At 51.0% G+C, this 20,094-nt stretch overlaps 1 protein-coding gene across 9 annotated transcripts in view; it reads right to left on the bottom strand.

Moving 5' to 3' along the window:
* Positions 1-5,959: 5,959 nt before the first annotated feature.
* The window catches only part of UBE3B (ubiquitin protein ligase E3B), a 59,048-nt gene continuing 44,913 nt past the window's right edge, over positions 5,960-20,094 (bottom strand). For 4 of the 9 annotated variants that reach the window (XM_002823722.6, XM_003778120.5, XM_009248222.3 and 1 more), the window contains 7 exons: positions 18,483-18,620; positions 18,096-18,161; positions 16,251-16,309; positions 12,612-12,794; positions 12,026-12,137; positions 9,129-9,221; positions 5,960-8,080 (listed from right to left, as the gene is read on the bottom strand). In XM_002823722.6, the coding sequence (XP_002823768.3) occupies positions 7,889-8,080; positions 9,129-9,221; positions 12,026-12,137; positions 12,612-12,794; positions 16,251-16,309; positions 18,096-18,161; positions 18,483-18,620 (843 nt within the window). In that variant the 3' untranslated portion in view covers positions 5,960-7,888. Of the gene's footprint in view, positions 9,222-11,448; positions 11,699-12,025; positions 12,138-12,611; positions 12,795-16,250; positions 16,310-18,095; positions 18,162-18,482; positions 18,621-20,094 lie in introns of those variants that run through there. The other 5 variants (XM_009248224.4, XM_054528189.2, XM_063712249.1 and 2 more) reach the window with 2 other exon arrangements.

The raw sequence follows: 20,094 nt of genomic DNA, 5'->3' as shown, positions 1-20,094 counted from the left end.
TTTCTGTAAGGACACCAGTCACATCAGATTAGGGTCCCACCCTACTCCTATATGACCTCATCTGAACTAGTTACATCTGCAACAACCCTATTTCCAAATAAGGTCACATGCTGAGATAGTGGGGGTTAGGATGCATCTTTTTTGGGACAGAATTCAACCCATACACCATCTTGAGGATGGGGTTAATAGTATGATCTCAGAGCTATTGAGAGGATTTGGTGACATATTCCAAGAAAAAGTGGCTAGCACCTGAGTAAATGTTAATTATGACTATTATTATTTCTACTACACTTCTGAGACAAGACATAAGCCAGGAAATGGCAAATAGGTTTAGCTTCCCAGGCCCATACCCATGGACTGCTGAAAGCAGCACATGAAGACACAGTGCGGGAATCAATTAGTAATGTCTGCCATGGGTGAGTAGGAGGGGAGTGATGACACGGGCGCCAAATATTTCCCATCCTTGGATAAGCAATTCTCCTTTTCACCCCCTCACCCTATGAGATTGTTTAGGATCTGTGAGCATGTGGTGGTTCATGGCATGAAGAATCACCTCCTGCCACACTTGCTCTGGAAGACAGTTGTAGTGGGTTGAATGGTGTCCCCCTGAACAATCTGTCCAAGTGCTAACCCCCAGAACCTGTGCATGGGACTTTTTTTGGAAATAGGTCTTTGTAGATGTAATTAAGGTAAGGATTACAAGATGAGATCATCTTGGGTCAAGGTGGGCCCTAATTCAAGGACAAGTCCTTCTAAGAGAAGGAGAAAGAGGAAGCCCTAGAGGGAAGACTGTATGGGGATGGAGGCAGAGATGGGAGTGATACAGCTACAGCCAAGCACGCAGGGGCCACCAGAAGCTAGAAGAGGCAGGGCAGGCTTCTCCCCAGAGCCTCCAGAGGGAGCGCTGCCTGTGGACACCTTGATTTCAGGCTTCTGGCCAGAACTGTTGGAGGAGAATACATTTCCGTTGTTTCAAGCCACCCTGCTTGTTGTGATTTGTTGCAGCAGCCATGGGAAACCAATATAGGAGCCAATGGAATTGTTTTAGAACAGCAATGAGAGTTACCTTCTGACCCGATACTCCACCCTGCCTGGCCCCAAGGCTAAGGAAGAAAGGGGGAGATTGCATTTACTGGGCAAGTATAATTTGCCAGGTGCTTAACAGATGTGACCTCGTTTAATCTTCATGGCAGGTAGGAATTGTTATTCACTACTTTACAGCTGAGGAAAATGAATCTCCGAGAAGTGAAATGCTGCCTACTCTCAAGTCACTGAGGGTGGGTGTGGTGATCCAAGCTCAAGTACAGGTCCAAGGTCAAGGCCTGTGCCCTTGAACACTAGTCCACATTGCCCTTGTCACCGGCCTGGGTCACTGCTTGGTCTTCTGCGGCCTCTTTATCTGGGAACTGCTGTGTCTACAGCCCCTGCTGCCCGCAGGATCCTGGCCTGTCTTATCAGAGCTGACCAGACTAGTGAGGGGACCCTAGCTGAAGGCCACTCAGCCGCAGGCAGGTGGACCACGCTGGAACATGGTCTGAGGGATGCAGCAGTGGTTTGGCTAGAGGCCCCAGGAGCACAAGGCTGCATAGCTGCAAGGATGGTGGCCTCAGAGGCAGTCCATGGGGACGCTGGAGCCAGAGACATGCAGAGAAGGGCTCATGTGGCCCAAGAGGAGAAGAGGACCACCTCAGCTCCCGCCCACTGCACTTCCTGCGTGGGTCCCAGAGCCGCTCGCATACCTCCTCACCACCTGCTCTGGCTCTGGGCTGGTCTGCCAGCTTCTGCTCTTTGCAACAGCACAAGTTCTGGCTACAACACACAAGTTCTGGCTACAATGTTCTTGTTGTAAAATAATTTGTTCCTCCCCAGCATAAGGCAGGCTAGTTTAGGATTCTGTGTGAGGCGCAGTCCTGGAAGGGCCAGAATGACTTCACAATAGCTTCTCCTTCACATGCCCGTGGCCTGAAGGCCAAGGACACTGGGTTTCCAGAACACTGAGTTTTTTAAACAACCATGTGCCATTTGGACAAGTGTCTTCCTTTACTCAGTGGCCACTGCCATGGCCCCATAAAAGCCAGATTTAGAGGCATTTGGAGAAGGCAGCCTGACTGGTAACCCTGCACATAGTGGGCCCGGTGCAGTGAGTGGCTCATGCCTGTAATCCCAGAACTTTGGGAGACCAAGGCAGGTGGATTGCTTGAGCCCAGGAGTTCGAGACCAGCTTGGGAAATATGGCAAAACCCTGTTTCTACAAAAAATACAAAATAAACTAGCGGGTTGTGGTGATGCACACTTGTGGTCCCAGCTACCTGGGAGGCTGAGGTGGGAGGACTGCTTGAGCCTTGGAGGCGGAGGTTGTAGTGAGCCAAGATTGCGCCACTGCACTCCAGGCTAGGCAACACAGCAAGACCCTGTCTCAAAAAACAAACAAACAAAACCCAAAAATCCCCCACGTAAACCCTGCACATACATCTAGGCAGACTCAGGGCCCGGGGCAGCCAAGGAGCAGAAGCCTTCGGCAGCAGAGTGAACGCTTTCAGCTTCCTCTGCAGGCTTCTCTGGGGTCAAGGAAGCAGGGCACATCTTCAGAGAGGTTTCTCTGTCGTTGCTCGTGGGCTCCAGCAGGCTGGCTCTCTCGGTGGAAGGTCTATAAGCTGACACAGACCCCATCCCAGTATGCCCAAGCCTTTGAGTCTCCCTACAGCTCAGAAAACACTTGGACTGTCACGGTAAGAAAAGCATGACGTGACGGAACTGCAACTGCTGGTCCTCGGGTGGAGGAGCTGCTGCCCCCCAGTGCGTAATGGAAGCTCGGGAATAGCTGGGGCGTGGGCACACAGGGAGCCTGCACACCAGGGGCTGAGCGAAGCCCAGCAGAGGCTCCTCGGGATGTCCTGTTAACATCAGCCAAAGCGTCTTGCAAGGAGTTTCAAAAACAAACTCCAGAAGGAATGTCAATTCGATCCCTGGAACAAAATAATGACAGTTATCACAGCCATGAGTCATTGATGGCTCATAGATGGCACAGACTGGGGCTTTTCAGCCCATTTCTCTGTGGTTCATGGCAAGACTGCATGGTGGGTGCCGCTATCCCCGTTTCATGGAAAAGGAAACTGCAGGTCTGAGGGGCCAGGAAACTTTCCACCGGCCTCCCAGCTAGTGGGCGGCAGAGCTGGGGTTTGCACCCAGCGGCAGGATGCTCTGAGGCTCTTACTCTCTCTAATGCCCTCGTAAGATCTGCACTCAGCTGGGGCTCTGAAGCACATGCTCTCAACAAGTGTAACAGTTAGGATGACTGCCGTGAAGCAAACGATGCCATTCTGACCCCACGCTCCAGAGGGTGGTGACAACTATGAATGCCGCCTAGGCTGCTGTGCAGTTTTGTTTTTGTGTGTTTTTTTTTTTTTTTTTTTTTTTTTGAGACGGAGTCTCATTCTCTCACCCAAGCTGGGGTGCAGTGGTGTGATCTTGGCTCATTGCAACCTCCGCCTCCTGGGTTCAAGCAATTCTCCAGCCTCAGCCTCCTGAGTAGCTAGGACTACAGGTGTGCGCCACTGCACCCAGGTAATTTTTGTATTTTTAGTAGAGACAGGGTTTCGCCGTATTGGCCAGGATGGTCTGGAACTCCTGACCTTGGGGCATCTGCCTGCCTCGGCCTCCCAAAGTGTTCGGATTACAGGTATGAGCTACCGAGCCTGGCCATGCAGCTTCTTCTGAATCACAGTCCAAGTGATTGTGTGTGCAGTGTAGGGGGCACAGTGAGGGGCCCTGAGGCCACATGGGCCTGGAAACGCCTTGGCTGGATCCTTCTGGCTGAAAGGCACTTTGCCTCTGTTCTGTGCCACTCAGACGATTCCTCAGAGGCGGCAGTGTGGATGAAGGAATGTGACTTTCCTCCGATCTTGCCTAAGTGCAACAGATAACTGCTCTCCATCCAGCATCTCCTCACCCTGCTGGGATCATCAGTAGCAGCAGGAGCCACTCTGGAAGCTTAATCCGAGCCTGATCTCCAGGGTCATGGGCAGCCCTGTTTTCTTAAAGTGAAAGGTGAGGAAATGTAGGAAGAGGACTAACGGATGCGTATTTGGTGCCAGGTGCTGCGCTGGGTGTGTTATATGTAACTGTATTTAATCCTCACGTGCTCTGGAGGGGACATCAAGATTCCTGTGTTTCAGATAAGGAACACACAGGGAGGCTGCCCTCCATGTGGGACAGGAAGTGGAGGTTGGGGTTTGCTCACACGTCTCTGTGATTCCAGAGTCCACGCTCTGCTTCTTGGAAAACAGCACTGAAGGAACCACTTCCACAGTTCTCTGGCCACTCTGGCCAATTTGATAAGTTTCCAGGAGATAAGCCTGAGGCCTAAGGGGGTCCTGGATTTACTCGTCAGCCAAGCTTGGTGAGAACCCAGCTGTCCAGACCCTATGGCTTTCAGCAGTGCCTTGTCTGCTAACAGGCTCTGCTGCTGTCAGACGAATGGAGGCCAGCGCTTCTCAAACTCTGTTCCAGCTAATTATTCTTAGGCACTTGCAAGTTCTGTCAGCATATTACAATTATATTTCCATTTAAATAATTTTAAAAACTCACTTATTTTTCCTGGTTATAAAGACATCCTTTCTCTTTGTAGTGATAACTTGTAAGTAAAAGCCAGAATGTTGGCCGGGCACGGTGGCTCACGCCTGTAATCCCAGCACTTTGGGAGGCCAAGGCGGGTGGATCACGAGGTCAGGAGATCAAGACCATCCTGGCTAACACAGTGAAACCCCGTCTCTCCTAAAAATACAAAAAATTAGCCAGGCAAGGTGGTGGGCGCCTGTAGTCCCAGCTACGTGGGAGGCTGAGGCAGGAGAATGGCGTGAACCTGGGAGACGGAGCCTGCAGTGAGCCGAGATCGCGCCACTGCACTCCAACCTGGGCGACAGCGAGACTCCGTCTCAAAAAAAAAAAAAAAAAAAAAAAAGCCAGAATGTCACAGAAGAAAGCTTTAGTTTTAGGTGGGTGTGCCTCACACTGGAGGCTGGCGATGTGTGTTTTTGGGAGGCGGGTGGTTACACTGTTTTTTCTTTTAATTGCATGAATGCTCCTTGTGAGGACGCCTGCGTGCATGAATTCTTCTTGGGTGTTGAGACATCTGACTTCCAGAGAGGCCACAAGCCTCTCCAGGGTTCTTTCCTGACTGGATCCTAACAAGCCAAGTTTGTGCTCTGATCCTCAGGGGCTTCCCAGACCAGGGGAGCAGCGAGAAGCCACTAGGACATTAGAGCTGCCGAGGGTCAGGGCAGAAGCACCAAGGCGGGGCAAACACCTGGCAGGTCTGACCCGGGCTCCTGGTGCCGAGGAAACCTGGCTGGGGAATGCAGTGAGAAGGGCTGCGTGTCCTGTGGGGAGACAGCAAGTGCAATCCTCACTAAGGGAACAATGCCTGGCACACCCAGAAGTAGCTGTAAAATTTCACTCCAGACAATTATCTGGGTTTGTTCAACATCCGTTTATCACTTTTGAAAGTTACTACTGGCTGGGCGTGGTGGCTTATGCCTATAATCCTAGCACTTTGGGAGGCCAAGGTGGACGGATCACTTGAGCCCATGAGTTCTCGAATGGTCTGGGTGACATGGCAAAACCCCATCTCAAAAAAATGAAAAAAGAATATTACTGTGTAAAACATGAACTGCAAAGATATACACCCAACCTATGGTGACAGCTGCCTCTGGGAAGTGGGTGAGAGGGATGGGCCCATAGAGGGTGCTCATCTGAAATGTGTTACTTCTTGAAACACAATTGGAAGCAAATAGGACAGATTGCCACAACCCTAAACTCTGGCTGGGGAGGTGAGGACATGTGCTCTGCGCCCCTCCACATCTTCCCTCCACTGTGGAAGCCTGCATGCTCCCTGAGCCCAGATACCCAAGCGTGAACAGTCCAGGCATATGGCAGAATGAAATGCAGAACGCAGCCATCATATGCTGAAGTACAAATTTAATAAAGCCTTTGATCACATCTCAATCCATAAGTTAGCTACAAAAACAAAAAATCCTACAACTTTTTAGAGCCATCAAGAGCCATCAAGGTGTCAGTGAACACCAGTTACAAAAGGAGATTCAGTGTTTCAGATAGTGCAATATTTCCAGCTGCTGAAAAGAATTTAAATGAAATTACAAACTACCCCTCTTTGTCAAAAATCCACATGGAGTTGATATTGGTGCTTATAAATCACTCTCTCCCAGTCCCTCACTGGCTCCAACCTTCAGGTGATAAAAATCAGGATGGGATCCATCTTCCCTGTGCTGACAGTCTGGGGTCCCCGCATGTATGCACAAACCCGCCCAGCGTGCGCACGCAGGTTCAGAAGAAATCTTCAAAGGAACCGAGCGTTTGGAGAAAGTGGCAAGTCCACAGAATCAGAGGTTACGAACACACCTTCAATAATATTAATACATTACTGTCTTTAAATTCCTTGCCATGTTTCCATCAAAGTAGAGCATACACTGTTTTCCAGAAGCCTGGGGGCTTGACCTGGGTGGGACACCAGGATGCAGCTGAAACTCTGAAGGACTGTGGAGACGGGTGGCCCCTGCTTTGCTGCCACCGTGACAGCTCTTGTTGGAAAACGTTTTGCGTTTTGAGGAGAGCAGAGGAGGGACTGGGCCTTCCTGGCTTCGAATCTGGCATCAATCTTGGTGGTGGAGGTGCAGGAGCATGCGGTAGGAGAGGGTGGGTGGCTGTCAACACAGACCACAAACAGGGCCTCTGCCTCAGTTCCCTGGAGCTAAAGATCTTACAACAAAGGTAAAGAATCAGGGCAGAGGAACACAATGGGTTGGAAGAGAAATGAAGTTAAAAACAAACAAACAAAAAAAACAACCCAGAGGGTGTGAGCCTCTGTCAGTGCAACGGGCTTCCAGGTTCCCTGTGCTGAGGAAGGATGGGCAGCAAGACCCAAGTTTCCTGGGATTTTGCAGCCTCTGGAGTGAAGCCACCGCCCAGACGGGATGTGTACCGTAGGTTAGTGTTTGTTCCTCATTAGATAACCAGTGAGGCAAATAAGCAGGGTCAAAGGCAGCTGTCCTCCGCGGGACAAGCAGGCTTTGGGTAACAGCCAGCACGTTCCGGAAACGGGGCTGCTGCTAAGGGCCAATGTTTTTCTTCTCCCAAACCAGGATGCCAATGTGAATGCATAGGACGGGAACAGGTCTGGGAAGGCTCCCTGGCAGCTCAGCCCGCTGAGGACGCAGGAAGCGGGAGGGCCGCGGCATGGAGTGTGTGGCTTCAAGGCAGGAGCAGCGCCTTGGACTCACGGTGCTCCATAGCGTCCCTAGCAGGCGCCTGCGCTTCCCTGGGCAGCAGATGGGCCTGGCTGTCTGGGAAGAGGCGCTGTGGACGGCATGGAGGCAGAAACTTTGTGGGGTGCATAGAGGCTTGGCGAGGCCTTACCTGAGTAAGAGATTTCAGAAACGGAAGGAGAGGATCTCACGCACAGTAGGCTTTGTACACTCAGACCCATGCTGCAAAAACCACTCTAGACTCTTGCAATTCCTGGGACTTGTTCATACACAGCTCACTCAGAGGGCTAAGGAAAGACAGACTCCCAAAAGATCAAACTAGCTAAAAGAAGCCCCTCTACCATCACCAGGAAGAATGGACCGGTGTTGGTGGAATCTGGAGGTTTATTTTCTGCAGCCCTGTGCCTTGGGCATCACCTGGAGGTGCTGTGTAGTGCTGTCGTGGGCGTCTAAAGTTCTTGAGGCCACAAGGAGTCTCATGGCTATAGAGCGGGTCTAGGGGCCAACGTCACCTGGCATGTTGGTCACATTCCCAGGGACCACACTGCCTCTGGGAGCTGAAGGTCCCTGGCAGCCCAGGAGCCCTGGAGGCAGGGCCGGAACAGGAGCTAGGAGAGTTCGAAGCCCGTGTTCATGCTGATGGCATAGCGCAGCTTCTCGCGGAGGACGCTTTTCTTGCTGTAGTTGGGCAGCTTGAGCAGGTTGAAGCAGGTGGAGGAGGTGGGCAGGCGGCCGCCTGGCTCCCGCTTGCGGATGGTGAAGAAGCCCCGGAGGACGCTGCCCAGAGTGTCCCCAGTGTCCTGAAGGCACACATCATGGCCTTGGATTGGGAAGGGCCTAGTTTGGGAGCCCAGGCAGATGCCAAAGCCAGGGAGCCCAGGGAGGGGGTCTGGCCAGTCCCTGGATGCTGGGCAGAGTGCAGGGCACTGCCCTGGCACCACTACCTGAGGTCAAGCCCCAGACACAAGATGACTGGCTTTCAGAGAAGGAACCCCTTCTCCCTGGGGCTTGCACAGAGAATTCCTGCACTAAGTAAGCTTTTGGAAATCGGGCCTTCCGGTTCACAGCGCATTACTGGTTAATCGTCAAAAAGTAGAATGCTGTAAAAACTCTGTTAGGTGCCCAAACATTTCTGAATGCGCTCCTCCCTCCTCACCGGTGCTGTGGCCGGTGGCAGACCATGACTTGGGCCAACTTTCCCTTAAGCATGGAGGCCGAGGACTGTGTAGCTCCCTGTACAAGGTGGCATCAGGGGCTCAAACTGCATCATGAGAGGCAGCTACACCCACAGGTGGCCACTGGGTTTTTATGGGGAGTAGGACGCTCATTTGAGCACCCACAGTGGGCCAGGCTTGGGACACACAGAGCTCCGTAACCCTGAAGGCATTCCTTCTCCTTTGGCCAGTGAGGAAATGAAGCAGCGAGCCTGGACGTGCACAGCCTGCTGGGGTAGGAGTAGCATTCGAGTCTGCGCCTGTCTGCCTCCTGAGCCCACTCTCTCACCTTCTCCCATGCTGCCTCAGATCTGGAGCCCTGGTGAGGCCAGATGCCACTAAAAACAGCATGTACCCACCCCCACTCCGGGTACCCTTCCCTCAGGAAGGAAAGAGAAAGAGGCTGCCAAGAGAGGGCTGAGTCCGTGGGCAGTCTCTCTGGGGCTGGCTGGGTCTCCTGCCGTGAGAACTGTGGGGCCGTCCTCACTTGGCTCTGAGGGGTCCAGCTGCTCGCCTTGCTGATACGTGGACTAGGTAAGGGCCCTACACAGTGGGCACAGCAGACAACCACCAAGAGGGAAGTCAAGGAACACTGCCCAAGGCTGGCTCTTCCCCACCCACCCTGTGGGGGTACCTGATCGTCCGACACCTCCACGCAGCGGATGGAGAAGGGAGGCTTGAGGTAGGCGAATCCCAGGAGCGGGGGTCTGGAGCAGCTGGTCACGAACTGCAACACAAAGTAGGGTCAGTGGGGATGGGGCAGGCTCCTGCTCTTCCAGGACGGGCCCTTGCAGCTGTGTAGCACGTGTTTGCTCTGTCTGTTACCGTGTTGTAACTGCTGTCTAGCCAGCCGTATGGGGTGGCGGGGTGGATCTGGCCCCAAAACTGGCACACGCTGTACATCTCTCTCAAGGGTGCTGCTCTCGGGGACTAAGACACATGAAACCCATACCCAACAGGTGCGACTGGCCACTTGTGAGAGCACGTGTGACTGCAGAGTAGAAACAGCACAAATGCCCAGCCAGGGCACTGGTGAGGCATCCCCAGGAGGCAGGTCTGCTGTGGGACTGTCAAGAGGAACAGAGCAGCAGCTGACATCCTCCCATAGAGAGACTATGTGACGAGAACATGGGAGATGGTGAGGGCGAGGTGGAGGCTGGTGGCACCCACTGCACGTGGCGCAAACAGAGGGAACCCGGGAGACCCGCACTCACTGGCCTTGCACTTGGCATCCTGCCGGCCCCTTACTCATGCAGAGGGGATTGCACAGGTGCAATCACCTGAGCCCTGGGCCTGCTGATCTAGAGTGGTCTATGTGCTGGGGCCCAGGGGGACCCTCTGCAAGAAACTAATAACCTCTCAGCACACTGACAAAAATGAGGCCCCAGAGCCAGTGAGGCTGCAGAGCAGGCCGAGGTGCCGGCAGCCCAAGTGGGGCCTGTGGGCAGCCAGCTACACTTCCCTGCTACCCACTGGGAACTCCTGGAGTTCTCCAAGCGGCAGCCCCTGTGTTATTCCCGCAAATGTGCTAGCTCGTGCCTGGAGAGAGGCATCTGACCAGCCTGGAAATCTAAGTGATAAACTTGCACAGGAGTGTCCCAAGAAACCATTCACTTTAACTCAACAGTAGCCAAGAATGTTCTCCCTTCTCTAGGGGATACAGGGGCTTGTCACTTATATCATCAAGCTGTCCTCCAAAACTCAGGGGCAAGTTGAGGGTTTGGGTCTGTTATAAATGGTTGCGAGATTCCTGAGACCATCCAAAGACAGTTTATGTGTGTCAGGCATCAAAAAAAGTTTTAAAAAGAGTATTAACAAGATCTATTCCTATTCTAATATGTTTTATTTATAAAAACCATAGCAGCGTCAATGCAGGAAGCATTTTTGTGTTTCTACACTGTGACGAGCATTCCCTGAATGCAACTTCATCCAATCACTCTACGGATGCTGTGTGTCGGGGTTGTGGTTAGTCCTGTTTTAAGAATAAGGGGACAGACACAGAAGTATCTGTGCATCCCAGTTTAGGCTGGCTCAGGTCTGCCCACTGCAAATTCAGGTGGGTGAAAGGAGGGAGGGAAGCTTTCCCTCTCCTGCCAGCGGGTAGGGGCGGAGAACACAGGAAACCCCTGGATGCTCTTTTACATTTTCAGAGAAGCGTGGTCGTGGTCACATCCACTCCTGGGTAAGGGTTACATTTCTTCTGCTTGACTCTGGGGCCTGTCTGCAGCTGCACAAAAGGGCAGGCACATGGTAAGGAACTGTAGGTTTGGTGACAGGTTATCCAAAGACACAAACACACCTGTTTTGTGGGGCGGCACCTGCACAATGATGAGACACTGGTTTTCCTCTGTAGGAGGGGCCAGCGTGAGCCGTTTTATAGCTTGGCAGAAACTGCTTTGCCCATGAGGCACTTCTGGGAAAACTGAACTGATTCTCCCAGAATCAACTTCTGGAATTCTGTCTGCCTGCCCACCCTAAATCCCCAGAGACCTGTGGGGGATGTGGGGCATTTGTGTTATCTGCTGGACTGAGTCAGGGCCTCTTCAACAGGAATAAACTCTCCTCAGAATGACCACCCAGGAGAGACGAAACCAGCTGTCATTTTAATTGCCAGTGACACTGTCCAGGTTGCCTCAACAGATGAGGCCACGTGAGATTGTTCAAGCCCAAACCTCCAAAAGAAAACGTTTCAAGGCACTAAATTTACCACCAGAACATGGCAAAATGTTCATTGATATTCTGTCAAGTAGGAAGGCTGGTGGGAAATGATAGGATCCCATTTGTAGAGAAATATACACATATATAACACATACACAGAGAAGTGTGTGTGCCATCCAATGTCCTAGAAAATACTTACACACTGCTGATGTCAGTAACAAAAAAACAATGCAATGGCATTAGGGGAATATTTTGAACATTTACAACTTTTACAGACACCATAACAGGGGAACCAGTTAACGTTAGCCACTTTATTTGCAAAAATACATCTTGGTATCAGCCTAAGCAATTGTGTGTGTTTTATCGGGACACTGTGGGTGTGTATGTGTGTCTTACGTTATTGAGAAAATGGGTATAGAGAGATAGTCCCTGGTGAGTAGGAGTGTAGAGAGTTGACAATTCCATACTGGAGGAACAGCAATTGTTTAATATTTTGCTTATCTGTATTTTCCCAAGGTAAGGTTCCAAGCAGAGGGTCATTTACTTCTATAATGAAAGGAAATAAAGAAAAAAGATGTTATCAAGGCCAGCATAGACGAAAGGGAGGACGGAGTGCCGAGCACAACAGGTATGCCCACCTCTGCAGGGGGCCTGTCCCTGCAGCCAGGGACACACAGCAGGCTCGGCTGTGCCCCTCGAGCCCCTCTCTGGTTACTGCTTGGCCTACCGGAAGGCCTGCCTGTAGGAGAGGATGTGCTGACTATCTGAGGTCCTCCTGATAATTTCAGTTTCTTCAGCGTAAATTATTACATCAACTGGCCTTCCAGGTTTATGAGAATACATGCATGCATGCATAGGTAATAAATAAAATACCTTCAGAAACATAGCTCTCTCATCCGGTGTGAAGTCGGAGGCCAGAATATCCCAGAGCCAGATGATGACTCTGTGACTTCCATGGAAACCACCATAGTAGACTGTGTGCTTCCTGAAAGCAATACAGACCTGGGCTCAGCAACGTGCCAGGGTGGGCACTTATGGACAGGCAGGCAGGTCATGCAGACAGCTGGCACGGTCCACTCTGGCAGGCCTGGGGAACACTACTAATTTCTCTTAAAGCCAGAAGTTCATGCCTCAATAACTCTATCTCCCTGGGAAGCTGAAAGGGTGGGGAATTTGAGAGCTGGCCCTGCTGTTCCCAAGCAGAAGCCAACCCCAGATCCTCTGACCCCATCTCCTAGAGCTTCAGAGAACCCCCAGTCCTCAGGCCTGCTTCCACTTCTTAATCTCTAGGCAGACAAGTGGTCAAGCTTTTAATCCAAAGCAGTCCAGCCAGTCCAGGGAGGAGAAGGAGATCTGGAGACAGGCTCCTAAAACAACTCTCTAAAAGGAACCCAGCGAGGGAGCAGCTGGCTTTCTGGGAGGCCTAGGAATTTCACCCTTCCCCCCACCCGCCTCTTACTTTAAATCTTCCAGATCAATCTCAGCATTGTCGCCAGAGATGAGACGCTGCAGTTCAGGAGTTGAGAACATTCGGATCCACTCGGGTTTGATAATGGAACGGAATCCGCTAATGAGGGCAGCTGTCTGGTTTTTTATTTGAGTGTGCATTCGAAAATGTGCCATCAGATGGATGTAGCTAATTCTGTTGCCAACAAGGAAGAGAAAACAATGACAATTAATAGGACGGGGCAGGCTGTCACCAATGGGCTGAAAGACGAGTCTAGTCATTTCTGAACCATTTTACAAAAAACACAAACAGTACCAGAGTGTTTCATCATAACAATGACAATGGCGACAATGACGACAGCATTCATGAACTGCACACCATACGCCACTGTGAACACATCAAGCCTGTATCATTCACTCCTCCCCAAAACCCATAGGTCACACCTCAGGGTAAGCCCCCACTATGTTGGGAATCACAAGGAGACATTCCCCAGGTAAGAAGAGGGCCCTTCTTAGTACAAAGGGTGCTTTTTGGACTTTCATTTAATCTCATTCTTCTGGACATAAATCAATTAAGATACCATTCAGTCCTCTAATAAGTTTTAAAATAGAAAAAAATTGTTTCATGTCAAAACTTTAATCAAAACCTTGCTAATCTGGATCAACAGTCTAATGCTATGGCAAGGCGGACCTGCAGATGCTTTAAACACGCAGCTGGGCTAGGAGTGGACTCAACTGGGAAGTCAGAGCAACTTACAATGGTTCCAAGAAGAGGGTCTCTGGGTCTGCTTTGATGAACAGGGTGCCCTCAACTACAACGGCATAAAGCATATAATCCTCTCAACAGGTTACATACATTCCAACAGGCTTGCCAGCATCACTAATTTCTTTTTTCTTTTTATTTATTTATTTTTTGAGACAGAGTCTCACTCCGTCACCCAGGCTGGAGTGCAGTGGTGCAATCTCGGCTCACTGCAACCTCTGCCTCCCGGGTTCAAGCGATTCTCCTGCCTCAGCCTCCCAAGTAGCTGGGACTACAGGCATGCACCACCACACCCAGTTAATTTTTTTGTGTTTCTAGTAGAGATGGGGTTCACCATGTTGGACCAGTCTGGTCTCAAACTCCTGACCTCAGGTGATCTGCCCGCCTTGGCCTCCCAAAGTGCTGCAATTACAGAGGTGAGCCACCACGCCTGGCCTTTTTTTTTTCTTTTTTTTTTTTGAGATGGAGTTTCATTCTTGTCGCCCAGGCTGGAGTGCAATGGCACGACTCGGCTCACTGCAACCTCTGCCTCCTGGGTTCAAGTGATTTTCCTGCCTCAGTCTCCTGAGCTGACATTACAGCGCCTGCCACCATGCCCAGCTAATTTTTGTATTTTTAGTAGAGACGGGGTTTCACCATGTTGGCTAGGCTGGTCTTGAACTCCTGATCTCAGGTGATCCACCTGCCTTGGCCTCCCAAAGTGCTGGGATTACAGGTGTGAGCCAACGCACCCAGCCTTGCATCACTGATTTCTTAGCAAAGAACTTGAGCCCGGCCCATGTACGACTCTCACCAATTCCAAATTAGTAGAGTCCAAATAAATGTTTTACAATGCTAAAGCTTTAGTGATCTCAAAAATATCCCTATTTAAAAAAATTTTCCAGCAGCAAACCTGTATATTAATACATACAAATATGATTTTCCTATCATTGCTCCTCCTTCCAGGTATACTTTGAAGCAGGTGACGAGTACTGCTCCACTTTACTGAGAAAGGGGGAGAGGAAGGGAGGAGGTGAGAGGGAGGGAAGGAGAGAGGGAGATAGGAGAGAAGAGAGTATGGGAAACATCCAACACTCATGAAGTGCAAGATCAAGTATCACCCCTAAAGAGGGAGAAACTGGCACTGCTAGGCCTTTTGAGTTAGTATGCAGAAATGAGTATCCTTACCCTGACCTGAGGCTTTATGCTATAAATGCTAAGAATCTGTGAAACAAGTTTCCACATAGGAGGTTTCCCAGCAGGACAGGACTCTCCCTCCAGCACAGCCTGCCCCTACCTACCTCCTCTGGGCGTTCTACTTAGCAGCCAGTGTCTATGTGGGGAGAGTGAGTGACTACCTACCGTCACCCCCAAGCTGCAACACCTGGCAATGCGTGTCCTCTCAGGGGGTGGCAGGATCCATGTGACACGTCACCCATCTGAGGATGGTAAACATCACTGCTGTCATTTAAGCCCTCCTCTGAGCCTGACACCCAGGAAGGTATTTTATACACATTGCCCTACAAGCACCCCCTTAAAGGAATGGCTACAGGTTACATGGCAGGCAGGGGCAGGACTCACCATGCTCTCTCTGGCCCTGGCTGGGCCCTCTCTACTCTCCCAGGCAGTCCTTCCCAATCTGCACTTTGTTCCTTCTAAGTTTTCAAACTAATGCCCTGTGGCCAAGGAGCAAGGCCGGTGTATTTCAATCATTATGAAAACAGGGTCTGTTCTCCTGACGTTTCTGACAGTCTAAATAAAAAAGTCCCAAGCTTGCAGACTGACCGAACCACCTGATCCGAGAGGAACATGATGCTTGGGAACACTGGACTGTGACGTGCATCTGATTCAAATGACTCACCAGGTGGGACTGAGCCCTCACTTGTCACTAAAGAGACTGATGCTCCAATTAACAGTTCAAATGCTCAACTGAGCCTGGCGGCAGGAGATTGATAAACTGACAAGGGGGCCAATGTCTGCTTCTCATGCCGGGCTCCACTGTTTTAATTAGGTGACAATAGGGCTGAGTGGAGACCATGCACTGAGAGGTTTTGCTTCTAGGGACCAAAAAGGATGACATTTATGATAGATTCTGCAGAGCCCTTTACCTGTGACAATAGTTGCTGGGCCTCAGAGTCTCTCTAATTCCCATGTCTAAGGACCTCCATCTGTGGCATTTGAATTCATCACGGTGTCTTCTCAAGAACACTGTTTTATACAACTGCCATGTGCTATCATCCAAAATGATCTGCCCCTCCCTGTCAAGGTGTCTTTCCACCTCTGTGGCCTCTGGGTTCAGGACAGTGTGCTAAATGGCTCAGAATCCATCTGTTTGCATCTAGGGCCGTTATTAAACTCCTAAGAACACCGTGGCCTGGGTGCCTCTGACCTTAGAAGTGCTACTGCAAAAAATAAATGGTCAATTCTTATTTTGCAAATCAATTTTCTTTTTTTTTGAGATGGAGTCTCACTCTGTCACCCAGGCTGGAGTGCGCTGATGTGATCTTGGCTCACTGCAACCTCCACCTCCCGGGTTCAAGCGATTCTCCTGCCTCAGCCTCCTGAGTAGCTGGGATTACAGGCATGCGCCACCACGCCCAGCTAATTTTTGTATTTTCAGTAGAGACGGGGTTTCAACATGTTGATCAGGCTGGTCTCGAACTCCTGACCTCGTGATCCGCCCGCCTCGGCCTACCAAAGTGCTGGGATTATAGGCATAAGCCACTGCGCCCGGCTGCAAATTGAATTTAATACAATTCTGGCCTATGAACTGTAACCGGTAAATTCCATTATGATATTTATGGCCTCTTTCTACTTCAATCTATCTTAATAAATTCTCAACATAAGCCCAGAGAGCCAGAATGAAGTCTTTTCAAGTGGTGACCTTAAAAACCTAATTGCTATACTTACTTATTTTCATTTGTAACAGGAATGGTCTTCCCTCCAGGAATCAGTTCATGGCAAACAAGCTGGGGGAGAAGATGGGAGTAATTACTAGGGAGGACTCTAATGGGGAAATAAAGCTTCCCGGAGATGAGAGGGCCCGGTACAAACATCCATGATAATGATGGAATTAAGATGGCCTATGCTTGGGAACCATCCTTTCTCATAAAAAGTCAAGGCTGAAATATCAACAAGCAGACCCTGCATGATCGATATGAAAGGTTTTTTTCTCACCCAATCCTTGTTCAAACATTTGTATTAAGACTTTGGGATGTCATGGAGGGGAATGTGTTGGCATTTCAGAGCAGAGCAGGATGGTTAAATAAACACTGGTACATCCATACCCTGGAATACTGTGCAGGTACTAAACAATATGATGAAAATGTGCGTTTACTAAAAAGGTGAAAAAAGGCCACTGATGTAACAACATGCACAGAATGGCATCATTTCTGGAAAGGGAGACTCTGGAAAGAGTCTCAAAGGACACAGGTAACACGTCACGGGCACCCTGTGGGCACTGGCATTACGGGCAGCTTGCATTTTCATCTTTTGCTCATATTAGAGCTAATTTTTTTTGTTAGAAGTTTCATTATCTTTATAGTCGGGAGAAAAATTATGTCAGGAGGAAGCCTCAACATCTGATTATAGATTTATTTTAAACTCTGTAAAATCAACTGCTTCTTTCAACTTCAAGAACACTTCTGTGGATCACCTAAAAATCAAAGGACATATCATTTGAAGCCAATTTTAATAGAAATTCTGTGAAGATTCTATAACCCTACAGCTCTAGAAAGGAACACAGTGATCCCATGTTCAGCATCTCGGGTGGCACCAGTCGGTTTTAAAGCTGAAAGGGCCCTTAAGAATCAGGCAGCCTGAGGTTTCCCCTGATTCCAGGAACACCCTGCCCATGAGCTATTCTGTAGACAATGATCCTGCGAGACAGCATTCTTTCCTTCCTTCAAAGAAGAGTTCTGTGTCCGAGGAGTTAGGGAAGCTTGAGATTAACTCAGCTCCACTTTGGTTTCCTCCTCACAGGCTGCTCAGAGCCTTCACATGCCAGCCTGCCCAGGGGTCTTTCAGGAGGACAGGCCACGCACGGCTCCCAGCGGTGCTTATAGACTGGGCCCATCCAGGACTCGCATCTGGCAAATGGATATGGAAAGTGTGGCTCAGGGAGGCTGGGGGTTCTCTCTGAGGTGCCCAAGCGCAAGTCTAAGAAGTCGGCTCTGCATTAAGAAGCTCATGGCGCGGTTTCTCCCGAGCGGCCCTTGGACCTGCACTCCCAGAGCCTCTTGCAGGGACCTCCACCAGGACACAATCAGAGGGGGCGGAGGCCGCTGCAGAGAAAAGCCAGAAGGAACCGTGGGAGGAGACGTGCTGCGGCCCTGAGACCAGGGTCTCTGCTCCCTGCTCTGCTCTGCATGCCGAGCATGAACAAGGACAGGCTTCTGCTTGAGGCGCTTCTCGGGTGGCATCTTCCCCTTCTCTAAGACATAATCCTCCATTTGTAACGGCTAATCCTCACCATGGTAACGAAAAGCCATGTTACAAATGGGGAATTACCCTAAAATGCGATATAAGAAAGCAGGGTCTCTGCGGGAAGCTTCAAAGGCCAGGTCAACTGGGAAGGAAAGGATGGGGCCCTCCCTCCTGGCAAGAGGGGAGGAGGATGGGTGAGGGGTGGGGAGGACAAGGGACCAGACAGAGCCTCAGCTTGAGGCTCTTTCTGAGGAAAGCACAAATAACACGGCAAGTCTCAGGAACCCATGGGAGCAGTGGAAAGGGAGCTCAGACAAAGGGCGGACCTACCTGACCCATGACGTCCTCGTCGTAAGACAGCGTCAGGCCCAGGTCAGCGATGTCCCCGTCATAGCGCTAATGTAACAGAGAAGGGGAAAGTGTTAGGTCCATGGAGCACTATGTGCTTAGAGGTTTAACCCTCCCTTGAGGCGCTGCTTTGGTGCTGTGAACACCCATGGCTGCTGAACAGCTTGATGCAAAGAAGGTCATTCATGACTTTGAGGAAGGAGGTTGTGAGGATCAGCCCAGAGTGGGACTGCCCACAGGGGGATGTGAAGGGTCTGCTGCAGCTACAGCAACAGCAATAAGAGAGGACAGGCCATCTCCTTCTGGGACTTTGCAAGCTGTGAGTTCACACCAGTGCTCGGCTTAGCTCACCCACCATTCCATGCTCACCTTGATGGAGGTGAGGTTTTTATAGAACTCAGAGTCCAGAGAAGGCAGTTCATCCACCGAGCTATAGAAGACGCTGTGGTGGTGCCCAAGCAGTTGGCTCAGGAAGAAGGATGCGAATGGCACGTCCACCACAATTCCCTGGGAGAGCAGAGAAGCAGAGCTGTCCATCAGCCAGGATTCTGATGCAGTGTTTGGATCGGGGTGGCTCAGGGTGCAGACATGGCCCAGGGGTGCCATCGGCATTTCCAGGCCCCTCCTAAGTTTCCAATCTGGAGGGCAGTATCTCCCCATCCTCTACCAAATACAACTGAGTGCCTCCTGGGGACAGCGCAGTGGTCAGGACACACGGTTTGGAGCTATAGTGCTCAGGGATTAAATCCTAGCTGGGCTGCTGCCAAGCCAGGGGCCCTCAGCTGTCTCACCCGTCAGTGGGGGGCAGCACCAGCCTCTCAGTTAAGAGGATGGTACGTGCACAGTACCAGCCCCCCTAAGCTCTCAGGGCAGCCGTGGCATTGGCAGGGGCCAGAGGAGCACAGAGGATAAGCTCTCCCGCAAAGGCAGGGTTGGGGAGCTTCCAGGAGGAAAAGCCAGCTAAGTGAGGCCTAAAGGAGCCAGCCAGGCACTGGTACGAGGCCCCAGGCATACTCCAGGGATAGAGGGCACGGAAGCAATGGAAGCTATGTCCAATGAGGATGCAGGGCCAGGTCAGGGAGGGCCTGTAAGCCTCGCTGCAGGCTGGATTCTGTCCAGAGGGCTCTGAGCAGGGAAGGGACAGAGCTGCACTTTTATGTGGGGAATGGGCTGGCGAGAGGAAGACAGGAGGCAGAGACACAGCCAGACGGCTGTGGCATGCTGCCAGGGGAAAACGCCGACAGACTGTGCCAGGGTAGCGGCAGAAGGGTGGAGAGAGACATGTGGACTGGAGAGGCTGAGAGGGGACAGTCACTCGGACTTAATGACGCCTGTCAGAGGACCGTGAGGGGTAAATGAGTTAATCCATGCCATTCCTCACACACGGCCTAGCAGGTCCCATCTTCTCTCGTCAGCACAATTACTGTCAGAGGTGAGGGAGGGAAAGGACACAGAGGCGAGGCCTGGGAAATGGGATGACGTTCAGAAAAGCCAGGAGGCCCTGCTTTCCAGGTGGCCCAGGCTCTTCTGAGTGTCATCACAGCAACGTGTTTAAAGGAAAACATATGCCATGTGCTCGGGTGGGTCCTAATGGGATTTTTAACTTTTTCAATGGAAATCAACTGAGAAATTGTCTCTATTATGCAGATGAGGAAACAGAGGCACAGAGAATGGGCCCAGGACCCAAATTACTGGAGGGCACAAGGAAGCCTGGACGGTGTTTGGGCAGGGGCTCAGATGGGCCACCTGATTCCATCATGGCTGGGGACTGAGGCCCGTGCACATAGACTGTTTCCAGACAGAGAGAACAATGGATTATTTGAGAGTGAAAGGAGTTTGGCCCTGAGACCTCCCTCTCAGCTTGGCCCAGCTGCTGGCTCTTTCTGTTTGGAAAGCATCTGGCTTCTCCAGGTTCCTGGGGTATGCGAGGAGTGCTGCCCAGGTGGCTCGCTTCCTCCATGCTTGGACCAGAAGCTCAGCA

The sequence above is a fragment of the Pongo abelii genome, chromosome 10 (genome assembly GCF_028885655.2).
Source record: "Pongo abelii isolate AG06213 chromosome 10, NHGRI_mPonAbe1-v2.0_pri, whole genome shotgun sequence".
Classification (NCBI taxonomy): domain Eukaryota; kingdom Metazoa; phylum Chordata; class Mammalia; order Primates; family Hominidae; genus Pongo; species Pongo abelii.
The sequence above is the reverse complement of the archived record's forward strand: the minus strand, read 5'-3'. Positions and strand labels throughout refer to the sequence as shown.